Below are 17,146 nucleotides of genomic sequence, written 5' to 3'. Positions count from 1 at the left end.
TAGGTAAGTCGAAGTCGAATTAAAATTTAAAACCCAGTTAACTTAATTTTTAGGCAATTTACTTACTCAGATTTTCACGACCACTACAGATATATAGAAAACATATTTGTGATATTAATCTTCATCAAATCAAATTAATAAAATCGTTTTTATGCATGTATCTACGTGTAATACATGGATAGATTTATACATAGGTAGGTGTCATTTCTGAATCATTTGATTCAATTACTTAAATCCTTATCTTCCCTAAATGCTTTCATTTTCAGAAGGGAACTGTCTAGATTAGAAACAGTATCATAATGAGAATGCGGGATATATTAGAAAAATAAAACCACAATTTATCCATAAATATCTTTAAAATATATTTTGCTTATTGAATATACATATCATTTAACCGATATGTTTTAAGCTTATTTCAAGATATTAACAAATTAAATATAATATCAAACGTAATGGTATCAAAGCTCTCATATACAAAAAAGTTACAAAAAAAAAAAAATGAACTAAAAATCAAAAATATCAATTATGTTGAATTGATAAATTTAAAAATGATCTCATATACAAATGCTGCAATCACACTGTTTATACTTTATACAATACTAAAAACAATAAATTATTATTAAAATGATACTTAGTCTACCTCCATGTAGCATCAATATTTGATTTAGTAATTGCTTAGCGAATATTCCTTAGAGCTTCATTCCATAAATTTAATGTAATTATTTACAAATAAACATTTATACATGTATTAATTGGTATTATAATTATTAAATATATAAATAAAGCTATTATATAAACATAATTATTACAAACTAAATCACAGACACATCTATAGAATCCTATAAGTAAAAGAATACATTTCCATATCTCCTCGCCATGTTTAATCATCGAAACTCGTCTGTAACAAAAAAAAAATATATTAGCAATTATTAGTTGATAACTTGGTATGAGAAACAATTACAAATCAATACATTACATTCTATAAAATCTATTTGATAATTGATGTCTATAATTTATTTAGGAATTAAAAATTATAAGCTAAATATTTTCAGAAATATTATATAATTATATACCTAAAATCTTCCCAATATTTGGTAAAGTTATTTATATTTTGGGTCAATATTTCCGAATTACATTATCTTAAAAATTTAATCAACGCCAGTTAAAATAGAAGCACATATTCTTTTTTATTATTCAAACCAATCAAAACCTATGGCAAAGAAAAAATACTCCAGCCTTAAATAACCAACGAACATGCATCGGACTCAATTACATTTCACCTATATATAAATAAACCCAGTTTTATTTCATTTCGTTACATTGAATTGACATTTAGAATAATTTTTTTTGTTAAAAATAAAATCCATTACAAGCGTTTTAATTTTAATACTTCGGGATTCAACCGCTACATTAATGCGAGCATTCGATTCAGACAAAAAAGCGGTGTTTTTGATGGCAAATAATTGAATCTGTTAAAAGAACTTGATTTATAATGGTTGCGTAAAAAATTATCACATCTCGCAATGTAGTGTAGGTGTATCGAATGTGTAAATTTAGCGATGTTGAACTTCTTACATCAGATGGCTTTTTGAAAATACATATATTATGTTATTTGAGTCAAAGAATCTTGAAAAAGATATTTTTGATTGCATACATTTTAAATGTTTTATTAACACCTTCAACAAACTCGATCTCAATCTAAAAGAATTGTCAACCGGCGTGAGAATGGTCCACAGTGCTAGAATATGATCAGAAGTAGGCCAAAACTTAATTCATGAAAAAAATTCCTTCGTAAGTCTGTTTTGTTTTTTTAATACCCAACAATAAATCTTGGTATTTGACAAAAAATAAATAAAACTTCAATTCCCTCTCAAAGTTTGAAGTATTTTCAACTGAGATATGTAGAATCCAAAAATCGAATAAAAACAAATCGGTCAGAAAGGCCACATATATTGATTTCATCAGAAAGGTATATTGCACTTCACGGTTTTAATTTAACTTTATATTTTGGTAAAATGTTCTCAGAAAAAAAACAGTGTATTCTTAGGATCATAAACATCTGCTGTATTCTCACGCTAGCTAAAATTTGTTAACTGTCGATGGCTCAACATTTCTTTCTTTGGTGTACTTATTTTCCTTTGTTAAGGAAATATTCACGTTCACAATGTTTTCTACTCACTGCATTTTGGTTAAGGAATCAAAGGAAATTAAATTCATTTTCAATAAAAATATATGTTATAATTATATATGTATATGAGATTTTTTTTATCACTCCCCATCACTGTATTCGATAAAAATACGGAACATAAAGCCAATCTTTTGGCTAAAAAAAGAAGGGGGTATTAGTAAATTGTATACAAATAAAATAAATATTGATAACGTTTAAGGTAATATTCTTTTGGATAAACTCTTGCCTGTTTTCAAAAGTTGAATAAATATTTACACTTTTGTTTTCTTTTTCATTCACATACTTTTACATACTCAAATAATTTTTATAATTTTTGATTAAGATATCGTCATTTTATACAGAAAATACTATAACATCATTTCGATAAATTGCAGCGTGTAATATTTGGAAATGCGATTACAAAAAAATAAAAAAGTGATTCATAACGATTTTATTTAATTTATTAAAAGTATTTTCATACTTTAATGATTTAAAAAAAATGAAGAATTTATCTTTAAAAAATCCATCACTCTCCCTGTTTCAGCAAAGTTTACTGATTGCTATAGGTTGTGATAGACGAGATTAGTTTAAGGTTAGTGCCATTAATAATTATCAACTCATCTAGGAGGAAATTGAACCCACACTAATCTGGAGAGGCACAAGCTTCTACCACCATCAAATGAATCCCCTCCTTCATAACATTTATATCGATTTTCTTGTAAGTAAGAAATAAAATTTATCCGAGCTCGAGAGATCTAGAAAAATTAAAAAATATTGTCTTTAAAAGTGATACTAAATATAATATATTTTTTATATATATTATCCCTCTCTCGGAACACCTTATCGCTAGAAAAGTAAATTAGGACATTTTTAGAGAAATAAAATATCCCTAAAACGTTATTGAATATTATTTTTTTCGAATTTTGAGTTAAAAAATAAATAAAAAATTCCCAAAGTTGCTGATTAATAATACCATGTATTAACTAACATATATTTATTACTTTCCGGCTGGATTTTGGAAATTCTCAAATCTAGGACAACTAGAATAGAACTGGAAACACAACATTATAAGGGTGGTGTGAGAAATAAACCCCATAATCTTAGGAATAATACTTTTTCAAGCCTTCAAACAGACCGTGACACAGGAACTCTCAGCTAAATGAGTTTAATTAATCTATTTTTTGAAATTATTATATAATATCTGAGTTATGAATTTGTCTTTATGTGACAACTATGGAATACGAATAAGACGTCGTACATAAGGATTTATTTAAGTCTAACAAAATATTTACATCGATGAGGAATTAAATTTATTTGTAGCATAGGAAGAGAAGTAATAAACATCAAATTATGTTGTGAATTGATAGTATCGGTCGACACCTTTCTTGTTTCCAGGTTCTTCAGATGTCAAATTTTAATTTCTTTGACAATAGTAAATGAAAAAAAAATTATACCAGATTAAGTTATATTTTTCATAAAATAGAACGATATATCGGATTATATGAGAAATATTCTATTCAATTCTATCAATTGTTACTGAATAACGTTGTCTATCTATGCGACTTGTCCAATATATTGCTATATTGTTTTTAAAGTTAATACAAATTTGCTTCAATATGAAACTAAAATGAGCTCTTTCCGACCATTAAATTTGGAGAGTTTTTGAACTTTAAAAACATTGACTATTTTTCTTAAAAATTTAAAAAATGGTCCTCATTTTGTTAAATTTCCTCAAAAATATTCGTTAGACAAGTTACCGATCGAAGTTGAAAAATATTTAATTAGGTTTTATTTCTAAGCAGGAAGAAAAAATATGATGTAATATTTAAATACAGCCCATGTTACAATAATTAAATTAGCCTTAAGTTGAATTAAATAAATCCTTCTTAATCTGTTCACCTTGATTGAATTATATATCCATTATATTTTTATTCTAATTATCCTACACCTTTTCTTAATTAAATATTTGTAGAATTAATATTAGTAGGCTTTTTAAAAAATCAATTTTATAATGCTTTGGAATAACTGCCGTTCTTAAGGGAACCATTGAACCTAAACAATCTGTTTTATTTTCTATAATGAAAGATAAGTATATTTATTTAAAACTGATTCTAGTTGATTTTTCTCATAGGACAAATATTTTGCAAAAAAAAAAAAGAATAAAAAATTTTGAATTTTTACGAAAAATTATTTTTGATGAAATTTAATATATTTTATAAAATACTAATTGTACATAAATTATTTTTGTCTCAAATCGTAACAAATATTATTGAATTTAAAATAAAAATGAGTAATTCTTCAAGATAAATTATTTTTTTGGTATAAAAAAAAAGTGCGAATATTTCACTTAACATTCCAAATATGTTCTAGTTTCTGCAATAATATCTAGTGATAGTATGGAGATGAAATAGACGTAAATGTAGACAATACAAAATTTAGAACCGAGGCACAAATTTCATATAGGCCGGTACAATTAATAATTGCTTATCATAATCATATTCTATCAATATTTTAAATAGGAATCTTGCAACTCACCCATTGCATGTGGGACTTCTCTTCAATGGGGGTGGTGAGGTCTATGAGGACAGGTACGGGTGCGATGAGCTGCTGGAGGATGCTAGGGGGTGGCCTCTTCTCATCTCCATCTGATCCCTTCCCACATCCTGTACAAGATATGTTAGCTTAGGAATCGAGCTTTTACTGTTATCAGTACATGCACAATCAACGCAATCATCAATACTGAAGAATGTACTGGTACTTACCGAAGAAGGCTTCACTACTGGGCCTAGAAGGGATTGAGCCTGTGTGCGTCATCTGCCAAAGATGGAAGGCTGTGTTGAAGGTTTGTGCCACTGTTATGGAAATCAGCTGAGCCTGAAACCGAAAAAAAATTTTAGATAATGTTTCATTAATGTCCATAGTATTTTATTTTAATAAATCCTGTATATGTTTTAAAATAAAAATATTTAGTCGTAGTATTGATATCATTAACAGTAACATAGTCCAGGCAGTTGTCTAGTTAGTATAATAAAATATGAGAGGGTTTAAACCTAGACTAGGTGTAGTATAAGTCATAAAATAGCAAATCCTGTAAAACATACTGAAATCGGTGTGATTCTTTCACCTTTGTTAGTTTTTAATTCTTTATTAAAGGAACTATGGGGAAAAGGCGTTAAATGTAGTTGATAATTGTTAGTCTCGAAATGTTCTGCAGCTTATATAACACTATATATATTTATATATATGTATAAAAGTATTTTTATAAAAACATAGGTCAGGTACCACCATGAATAACGTCACCTAAGTATCAAATAAAAATATTTTGAAAGATTTCAACCCAGTCTAGGAGGGTAGAAAAAGTAGTATAAGTTAAAATATGATCCAAATAAATTATGATAAAAAACTTCATATTTCAGCCATTTTCTTACTGTATTACTTTTATCGCTCTCTCCTAATATCGAGACTTCCAAGAATGCACTAACACTGAAATATGAGTATGTTTCCAATATATGGAGGTCCAGAAATGTTATGAAAATGAAATTTATAATCGAACGAATTCACCGAAGCAGAATCTATTTCCGATACTTATTTGATAACGCCATAGAATTTTATCAATAGAGTCTGATCGCTTAGAGAGTGCCGCTGAATCAATCTAACTTGGTCCAATCTCAAACACCTATATTCCCTTAGCAGCTATTAAAAAAAAAAAAAAAAAAGAAGAAGTTGTTTCATTCTTCATTATCCTTCTTCGAGTATTTGTAATGACTACATAAATGCAAAAGAGGGGACATCTCACATCAGATATTCCATAGATACAAACGAGCTCAACATATTTATATCATATTTTAGAGTGATGATGTTAGAAGTGCAATTTGTGGTGTGTTTTATGTGATTTCGTATTTTGCAGAATTGATTGGTTAGTTATTTACTTCAATCTGAGTCACTCAGCGATTTGCTTTGAAAACTCCAAATAATGTGTTATAATTAAATTTTACTATTTATTTAAAACAATCATGACCCAAAATTTCGTGTGCCTCAGACCCTACTGAGGGGACCAGAGATAGCACCTGAGTAGAGAACAGATCCGATAATTGTAGGAAGACACAGAGGGCCATCAGATATACAGCCGAGGTGGCCTGCGATAAGGACAGTCCTTTAGTTAATAGCCAGCAATTAGGATCTGGTCAGTAGCAGGGGCCCCCTCGTTAACACGGCTCCCCCTCCAGCATCCCACTCCCCACAGTTCCACCTCTAACCCTTAGCTCCGTCATTATAGCTGTATTAATGGTTTTTATTAGCATTTACTGTTTTATCGCATTTGCCATAAAACGATGCTTTGATGACTGTGTTTAGGTATTGGTAAAATTTAATAACCAGTGTCATTAAACATTTGGACTTAAATACAGCCGTGAGAAATATATTTTTACCTTTGGTCATTCGAAGCGATATATTGTAATCGTTATAAATTAATTTCTACTTAAAAATTCGATATTTTATTCACAGTAAAAATTTATAATCTAAGAGATTAATGATTCAAATAAAAAGAATTTGGTTTAGGTTAAACTCTACAGATTGCGTTCGACGAGAAATGTGGCAGTATTAGCGAATATTATTAGCCCAGGACAATTCTTTTAGGCTTACGCTCGGTTAATCTTAGGGTTTCGCTGAAGTTAATCTCAGAGAACCGGGACTTTGCAACGGGTTCTAGTGCCAAAAAATTAATAAAAATACTGCCTTAAACACGAATTTAAAATTTAAAAAAACCATAACCCTGTATCATTATTTTTTAAAATGCTATATTTTTTAGCATTGTTACTTTTCTTGTAGGTGAGTGTTTCGGATTTTTACAATATTCACATTATCTATTATTTTTTTTTAATTTTTCATTTCTTATTTGCACCTGTAAATGTACATTTACAACTTGCAAATGAGATGTTCTATCTATGGCATGAGCTGGCATGAGGGAGATAGCACCCAGTGGTGCGTCCTCCTGACGTTAAGTAAATTACAAGTCCCGCATCCAACTCCTCTTCGCCTACGCCGAGTTACGTCAGGAATGTCATGTAATTATTTATTAATTTTTTAATTATGAAGATTTTTTTAAATTTTAAGCAAAACATAGAATAACAATGAACAGAGAAATATATGTATTTCCTTTTTCCATTACCAACCACCCAACCATCTACTAAATACGATTTACTGTCTTTGATTTCGTCGAATTAACAAATTTACTCGTAGTATTGATTATTTTGTTATTTTTTTTTAATTTTAAGAGAGAAAAAGTATATCAGAAGCTAGAATGGACAGCACATTTATATATTTTTGTAAAGACAATCTTGCATTATTATTCATTAAATTTAGTTTAAACTATTATATGAAGAGTAGACCTATTATCTAGTTAAGAAAAGATTGCAGAGGGGCAAATAGATTATCTAGTCAATAGTCTCCTTGTTTGCTGTTCACTTAAATCCCGTCTTAAAAGTTTAAAATTCTTTTAGGGTTGGGAAACTTTCCTAGTTTGAAACAGTACTCGGCTATGATTAAAGCACTTTTCCTTGACAAGAGGAAATTATTTTCTTTCACGAGTGAGAACAAAAGGCGGCTATCTCATTTTTTATCTTAATACTTCCTACTCTGCCGTCGACAGATTTTGTTCCTGCCCCTGCCTACTTCTTTTAGTTTCTTTCTTGCCCCCTGACGGAAAGCCTTTTATGTCCTTCCGATTAATTCTTCTATGAAAAAATCTTGTGTAAAAAGTTGTCGAAAATGGCCAAGTCTAAAACTTTTTCCCATCCTGAAACGAGGCCATGAATTTTTTAGTGGCGTTATACCGGTGACCTGTCGGGTCCATATTCCGTTTAGGAATAAAGAACTTTTGGTTTTTGGATATTTTGTTAGAACCTTCCATTAAACGTTATTGAAAAAAATTGATTGAAAGACCTACTTATATATTTTTTATTTAATTAAATTATATATTAAACGAATATCGCAATAAAGAAGCTTCCGCCCTATTTAAAGAATATACGATGTTTTAAACCCAAATAAAAATTAATTTTCATGTAGCTCGGGTTCTTCGTGTTTAAAATTTATCATTAGTAGAAATTGACCCTACTTACTGTAGGGTCCAATATGTTGTATGAGTACCAAACTGTGATCCCTTTTTATTGAAAAATGAAGTTCCAGACTTTCTAATAATTATAACTTCGTATTAAAAATATTTTTATTTAATCTCTATTTCATACTAGTAATGATTTTATACTAGTAATGAGATAATAGTACAATCTTTCTTGCCACCTAATATTTATAGTTCTTGTCGCAACTATACACCATTCGGTAATATTTTGTTGTAGCTGTTACTTTCCCCCTTCCTTGTGAATAGACCGCAGTTCCTTGTTCATTGCTGGGTGGAGGCCTCAAATTGAAGAATTCAAAAGGCTATTCAACTTCTCGACTGCGGAAGTGATCACTCTTCATAAGAGTTAATTCTTCTGAAATATCACTGATTCAGTTTTTACTCACTATAAGCTAGCATTTGGCTATTTTATTTGGTAATGAATTTATTTTTTGTCATATTATCGCAGCTGTTGTAATTACGTTAGATATTATTATACTGTTAAATAAATTTCAATAGTGTGTGTGGCTTAAGGGAGTTGTCTTTTATTTCCTGTCGGATATACTAAATAAATACAGAACTTAACACAATGCTTAAAAATGATTGATAAAATCCAAAATAGACTTTTTGGCTGATAAAAATAATACTTTTTTTAATTATAAGTTGATTTTAAATAAGTTTGATTATTGTAATCTATTATTTTAAAACTTTTTTAGTATTGAATTTAGTTTATTTATGGAATAAGTGTCTCATAAACAAGCAGTACTGCGGTTAAAAAAAAAATAGTAAAAGAGAATATATTTGTACCATATCTAATTAAAACTTATGAATTTTCACTTCATTTCAAAAATGATGTTTTTAAACACATTGACTTTGATTTTACAAAAACAGATTTATTCTTAAAAGTACCATCGGATTAAAAAGAAAAAGTAAATACAAATATAAAAAAGAAAAGCACGAATTTCAGACTAAACACTGAAAAATACGTCCAGAAAAAACCATAGAATTTAAAAATATCGTTGCTTTTAAAGGCAGGAAATAAATATCCTCATTCTCCAACCTCAATGGCATGGCACGGAAATTTAAAACGATAAAGGTGAGGTCATAAATACCTTTCTTGAAAATTGCGGTAAACAATGAGAGAGGGCCATTTTTAAAACAAATAACGACGAAGAGGCAGTGTTAAGAAAAAAATTAATGTTGATGAGATATAAGAGTTATGGATGTTTGCGGAGGTATAATCTGTCGGGCAACAGCTAGCCATTTCCCGGCTGCGTAGATCGCCGCTGGCCCTGCACCTCCACTGACTTAGTGAAATATAGGGCTGGAGTGATTAGCCACTGCCCAATGAAAATTAGGGTCCACAGAATTTATTATCGCCGGCGGGGAAATGGTGAAAAGTGCACCTCTGCTCTGGGTTAATGAAAAGTGGCCTAAAAAATTTATTCTGGAAAAATGCTGGCTATGAGAAATTCACTTCCATCGATAAATTTAAATGAAAATGGAAAAAAAAAGTGTTGGAGCTTTTTATACACCGTCCCTAGAATTTTTTGTCAGCTTTTAGTGAAATGTTCTGTAAAGATGGCTTTTCGGGTAATTTTGTCGGTCGCTGATGATTGATAATGCAACATACACGCATTATAATTATTATTATTTTTTATAAAGTCACGTAATGAGTAATTATTGGTTAACAAGATGATTGTGGGAAACAAACTGCGTCTCGAAAAAATTTCTGCATTGGTCCACCTTGTAGATTTAAACATTCATTAATAGATTAAAGTTTGAACTTATTTCCTTTTTTAAACTTAATTAACACTTGAATATGATAAAACACCGCACGAACGGCACTCCATATTAAATGGCGGTAAAAAGACAATAGATAAATAAAGAGCAGTAAAACAAAAGAAAACTGACTTCGTGACTTATACTGACTAATTTTTCAAAAAAATATTTTTATCGAAATTTACGACTGTACATATTGACACATAAAGTAAATTGATTTTAGTTTATAATGGAGCGATACAGATGTGTAGAGAAACTACCCATTGGTACTCTAAGGACGTTTTTTCAGGCGCCTCTGAGGATTGTAAGGAATGGAAGAGGAAGCAAGGTCAGAAACTAATAAGTTTGGATAGTTAGGGAGTACTAACGATTTGAAAATAGATTGTATAATTAAATTAAATTATTTATTTAAAAACTTAAACTATTGTACTTAATAGATACAACTTAACCAGATTAATGTACACATCACCTACATATTAACTTTTCTAATATTACTTTAGTTTTTAACGAATTTGTGACTTAAATTAATATTGGAGTGTATTTCTTTTATACGCTTCGGATTTACCGACTATTCCACTTAACCGGAATTCCGACTAGGATGGATTAGTAAGATTATAATGTAATGTTTACAGTCATTTATATGTTAAATATAATCATTTAAGTAATACTTATATAAAAATATTAAATAATATTTTTTGAGTACAATACTTCAACTCGGAGGTTGCACCCACTATCATAAGGATAATGGAAATCCCGATTGGGAATGCCCCAATAGGCAAGGTCACTGAGTATATCGGCTTACATGGGACAGTACGAGGGTTGATGGATTTATCAGAATTTACTGGTCATACCCAACAGAGGCCCAGAATAGACGGATTGTACCGGCAAAATATCTATCCAGCAATTTTCCACATTTCCAATACCTCAATTTTTATTCCAATTATCCGCTTCCCTTGCAGGCCAATATGAATCCCTCTATTAGGTTTTTTGGATGAATGCTTTATACTAATCTCCCACATCCTGTTGGCAACGAGAGGTCTTATTTTTATTCCCAATATTCTCCATAGCTTATAACCGTATAATAAATTAAGATTTCCAATCTATACCCAGCTTAATCCCAGAAAGGTTTCGGATTAGAAACGAATAATAAAATCATTTATATATATACTTTCTTTTATTTATTAAAAAAAAATCTTAAATGTTTAATATCAATAATATTTTATATTAAATACATTAATATTATTTTACATCTTTTTGTTTTTAAATGTAACGTCATTTGTTAACGGTCAAACCCCCTCCTCCCCCACTCTCCTACCTTGTTTATACCTTGCATCCGCCTCAAGCTTCTTTAGTTTTCGGTCATTCAAAAAGGTTGGTATCCTATTTTATTTATTATTTTTCTTTTTTCTTGACTTTTATTTTATTCTTATTAGTGTGTACTATATTTTTATATTTATCAACTTTTTATTAGTTATTATTTTCGTTTTTATTAATTGTCCAATAATTACCAACAGTTCTTACCTTAACTTGTAAAATGCTACTAACAGTGAGAGGTGAATTCTTAGGTGAAAATACTATTGTTAAGCTTCATCATAAAATCAGCTAAAACTAAGAAGCAGTAATACGTTTTAAGTAATATGTTTTAAATTATAACTCCTCTTCGATTTTTATTTTTTTAATGTTTTTTATCTTTTTATTTTATTTTTTTTTAAATTATTTTTTTTTTTTATTTTTATATTTTTTATTTTTTTTAAACTTTTATCATGCCATAGGCGTTGATGACCAGAGGGTTTTACGCCTTTAAGCAACAATCAACAACAACAACAACGTTTTAAGCATTAACCATATTTCTACATAAACTAGATGAATGTGAATTACATTATCATAGAAATATTGGTGAAAAAAAATGTTAAAAAAAAGATAAATGTATATTTCATTCACATCAAAGATAAGTGAAATATCAAAAGAGCTCAGCGATCCTCTCGAAATAAGCCTTTTTCTACTAGCATCTATATGCCCAGAAATAGCCTTTTTTATCTTTAATATCGTAAGCCAATGGGGACGTTTATTTTTAAAAAGAAAATTTCAAAATAAAATTCCTTATTTATCATCAAACGCTGGAGATTATTATTATCATATCTTTGGTATTTTGACGTATTTTGGTTATATATCCTTTTTTAAGTCATCTGGTTGTCAATTTATCAATCTTTACATTTTATATTTCTTAGTGAAAAGGGAATAACGAAAAATAACATCCCACCGTTTTGGAAATTTGCGTTAAAAAATAAGAATATGTTTAATGTCTATATTTTTCAAGTTTTTCAGGAACCTTGAATTTTTTATGATGAAAAATCTCTCTTCATTAAATAATCTTTAAATTATTAAAATATACATTTGTTAACATAAAACTTGGTATGTGTATTTGTAGTTGGATATATTTATATATTACCACAAACGATTTATATTTAACATTTTTTAACTAAATATAAAATTCATTTTGGTTATTTAATTATTTTTTTCTTTAGCTCTTGAAAATTTTCTCTAGTTTCAGATATTTCACAATGCTTTTTTTTAATATACGTATATATCGACGTCAATGATGGAAAATTAAGATTATATAATTCTTTTTTCTTAAAAACATTCAGTATCAAAACATATCTTGCATCATAGACAATATTATAAAATAATTATAAGATTCTAATCACAATAATTGTTTTGACCAACTACAATGTTAGCATAGTGTGATATAAATTACATAATGTCTGTTGATTTAATTATTTTTCATCGTTCCGTCTTCCATTCCTACTTATCCCTCTCAATCTTTCACTTCTAATTTCTCTCTCAACTTAATATTTATTTAACCTTAGTTTAATAAAGATTAATGATCTTTTAAAACATCTTTAATATTATTAAAGCTTTATTATTACTCTATATTTTCTGCTGATATAACTTAGAAAGGAAACAGGGCAGGGACTTTATAGCACGGCCAATACCTTGAATAAAGCACGAGTTTTAACATATATATTATACTAATTATTAAGATATTACATAGGTAATTATACAACTTACCACTTTTCGTTTGGGGCAGAGGAAGGCGTGACACTCAAGTGTATCATTGTCGTTAATGGCTATGAAAGCAAACACGTGACCGTGGGTAGCGTCTGCTGAACAGTATGATATCCTGCAATATAATTGTGTTTATTGAGTAAAATATATAAAAATTTTCTACTTTACACAATTATAATTATAATTGAATTAAATAAATGAATTATGTAAGAACATAGCTTTTTTTTTCTATACATTTCACTCGATCTACAATAAAATGTACACCACCATAAATAATATTCAATAATTTCTCATTGAATATATTGCTCAAATAACAAAACATTAAACTAGTGTTTTGTTATTTGAGAACTGTATTATTTTCATTTTTTAGTTTATTTCGTATTCATTGAATATTATAATCTCAAAATATGATAAATCTATGAAAAATAGATAGAAAATCAAAACGTGTTTCATACACTTAAAATTCATTTGCTTGAGGCAAGTTCAATAATAAAAATTAATTTAAAAAAAATAAATTTTAATTATTGAAAATTTACAGTTTTTTTTTATATGCAGAGAGGTGAGATTTAAGTTAGAAGAATTTGGAATAGCTGTCTGAGCCATAGCTGTCTTTGCTGCAACGAACTCTGACGATAGAGTAATTATGATTAGATAGTACCTATGACTCAAATAAAAAATGGTAAATGTTAATGATTAATAATTATATGTTGTGAAGAAATATATTAAACGTTAATCAAAAATTGATTAAGATATATAATTTATTTGTGACTGCAGTCTTGATGTAATTTATTTACTGTAGTAAATCCGATAACTATAGTTAATAAAATTAAACATTTATTATTATTATTTGTTTTAAACATTTTCCATCCAATCTGGCCATTTCTGGTAAACAGAGTTCATGGATTGTAATCAACATGATTAAGAATAAGGTTAATTACCTGTACAAAGATATATCCATTAGGTGCGTTTTGGATTCCAATTCCATCACATTGATTCCCCTGAGGTTGACAGCGAACTGTACTTCCGTAGGTTTCTTACCGAAAGCTTTGGCCTGCAAAAATAAAATATCAAAATGTAGTTGTTTTTTTTTTTACAGATAAACTGTTACTATCAAACATTGCAATCTGCCACATCGAAGGCAAAATAAATTAGTGATGTAATTTAACGAATTTAAAAAAAATAAATAAACTGAGACAAATTTAATAAATGTGTAAAAAATAAATTAAATAAAGTTGAAATCAACACATTATCTCTAAGTTAAATTAAATTAAATTCAAGATAATAGATGTATTACAAAAAATAATTAAGTTCAAAATGATTAAAAATTTTAATTTATTAAATAAGAAAAATAAGTGAATTAAATTAAAAATCAAAAAATATTTAAAACAATTTAAATTAATCATAAAATATAAACTAAATAACATGAATGAACACATCATACATACAATAGCTGTTAAAATAAAACTGTTCTTTTAATGTTTTTTTAAATTATATATCAATTATGTTATTAATTTATAAATCTCTACACAACTATGAATGAATGGACTACTATTGATTATAGCTAATATTGAATTATTATTTTATAATATAATTGTGGTACCCTAATTTAAATTTCTACTAATAACAATCGTAAAATTTAGCTCAAATAAACATTTTTTATGTGGATGTGTGATGGCCTTTATGACACAACATTGTTTGATTGAATGTAGTACCTAATCATGAAAATATTTTCGGGCGGCCAAATAAGGCACATAAATCTGAACCCCCCCCCTAACCCCTCAGCAACAAACAAGCTATAAATATCGCCAAGGTGAGCACTCGTTTATTCTATTTATTCCTTACACTGCCCGACCGATCACCCGGCAGAACATAAATCTACTTTTTAGTGCACCGAATTTTCAATGTGTTATTTTACGATTCCCATTTATTTAATTATTTTACAAATTTAGCGAAAATTTGAAATTTCCCTACTATTATAATATTGAATTATTATTTTATAATTTCATAATATAATTGTGGTTAATTATAATCTTTTGAAAAGTTTCAATTAATGATTACGCTAAATTGACCCAGGCTCTCACAAACTTTTCAGTATAAAATAATTCAATGTTCATTAATTTATACTTTATCTCCTACCGCTATTAAAAAGTTAACAATTATTGTCAAAATGAAATTCCCGAAAAGAAATATGATAAAGTTTTATCGAAAAAAATTCTTTGGAACTTTTATTGTAGGATTACAACTAATTATTATAATATTTTAACAATAATGATTTTCTAATTTATCATCCAACACTTTTATAGTTCAGGGTATTATGGGAATATAAGTTTACGAACCACCATTATAATACAAAATTTCAATAAAAAAATATATATATACTTAAAATACAAAAAAATTATTTTAATAGCAATTGAAGCTGCTTGTGAAAACATTAAGTGGGTCCGTTTAAAAAGTACATTTAACAAAATAAAAATAGAAGTATCAAAGTCTTGTGGATTTATATCAATTTCGATAACAAATCAAGATTTGTTAATTAAGATAATTTGACTAACAAATTAAGATAAGAGACAATTACATCATGAAAAGCATAAGAACTGCATAAATAAATAACTCAAGGTGCAGCTATAAAGTACCTAAGTAGTTTTTATTTATTAAGATTAAGACTTTTAATTGTGCAAAATGGATGGTTAGAAAAGGCTTTTAACATAAAAAATGTATAATTAGAACCTGATTGTCATTGCCACGATACATACTGACGTTTTGCTAAAATTAACTTGGAAAATAATAATAATTATTATTTCATCAAGTATGATAATTACTTAATATAAATTATTGAGGAACATTAGATGGAAAACGGTAAGTGTGTTCACACAAAACCTGCTACTAATGAACAGAGCTTGGAAGGTTCGACCGCAGTTTGGTCTAATTAATCGGCAAACCCATCGACCATAAGATTCCCTCACCCGAACCATAGGTAGGGAGGCCAAAATTTGGTTTTATAGTATTAAGGAGAAGTTGTTAATGTGGTATATTTTTTAAAACATAATAATTCGAGTCAGCAAAATAGCAATAACTCGTTTACATTCATATAAAATACATCCAAGATGAGTATAACAAAAATATTAAAATTGAATTTAAATAATTTAAAATAAAGAATTCCTATTCACAGCAATACATATTTATATTTTGCATAATACATATTGCAATATTATAAAATTACACTCCAATATTGTAATATTATATTATGCATTTTCTTTTATACTACTTTTGTATACTACATTATCTGTTAACTTCTTAAGTTTCTAGTTTTTTAATACTTCCACATAATTATTATGGTTGTTATCTTGTTTATTTTTTTTTGGGGGGGGAGGATGGTAGGGGATTAAGTTTTCATATCATAGGACTCCCACAGAAATTGAATAAGACGCTGAGGGTCGTGGATTCAAAGATTCGAACCGGAGCCGCCCCTGTTTCCAGGCTGCAAAAAGATACGCCTCAGCCACATGAGGTACGGATGGCCCTTGTTTTTTTTCTTATCCCTGAAATTTTGGTCGAAACATTGGCACTATTAATGAATTTTTACTTTTCTTCACAGACCGCATCCTCAATCATCTTCTCCTTAAATCAAGTTATGATTTTAGAAGTGATAATTAAATTTAAAAAATCAATTTTGTTTTTCATCCATTGACATATTGTAGGTTCGATACAGCTCTTTACATTTTATTGTTCAACTGAGAGGAGATTTTCAAATTATAGGCTTAAAAGAGTGAAGTGTAGCAGTATTTGATGTGACTAGTTCACAAAGCCGGTTAACTCCTGCATCGAATAACACAATACTATTTCCCTCGGTGAGCTTTCGAAAATATTTTATAGGGTGCAGTTTAAAGTGGGGCTGTGCTTTGATCAGCCCACATCAAAGTGGCCTATCGAACCACAAATCCTCCAATGGACCTCTCTTCCCTTTGCTGTCCCTTTTACTAAATATCCAACCCTTACAGCCTTTTTGTTTTTATTTCTAG

At 28.6% G+C, this 17,146-nt stretch overlaps 1 protein-coding gene across 1 annotated transcript in view; it reads right to left on the bottom strand.

The window, feature by feature from the left end:
- Positions 1-666: 666 nt before the first annotated feature.
- Positions 667-17,146, bottom strand: part of LOC106685178 (low density lipoprotein receptor adapter protein 1-A) — a 69,507-nt gene continuing 53,027 nt past the window's right edge. Inside the window, exons 3-7 of the mRNA XM_014427732.2 lie at positions 14,066-14,178; positions 13,131-13,242; positions 4,930-5,041; positions 4,703-4,830; positions 667-898 (exon numbers count right to left, since the gene is read on the bottom strand). Of these exons, the coding sequence (XP_014283218.1) occupies positions 881-898; positions 4,703-4,830; positions 4,930-5,041; positions 13,131-13,242; positions 14,066-14,178 (483 nt within the window). The 3' untranslated portion in view covers positions 667-880. The remainder of the gene's footprint in view (positions 899-4,702; positions 4,831-4,929; positions 5,042-13,130; positions 13,243-14,065; positions 14,179-17,146) is intronic.

Source organism: Halyomorpha halys, unplaced genomic scaffold (genome assembly GCF_000696795.3).
Source record: "Halyomorpha halys isolate HHAL.00 unplaced genomic scaffold, Hhal_1.1 Scaffold667.1, whole genome shotgun sequence".
Taxonomy (NCBI): Eukaryota; Metazoa; Arthropoda; class Insecta; order Hemiptera; family Pentatomidae; genus Halyomorpha; species Halyomorpha halys.
The sequence above is the reverse complement of the archived record's forward strand: the minus strand, read 5'-3'. Positions and strand labels throughout refer to the sequence as shown.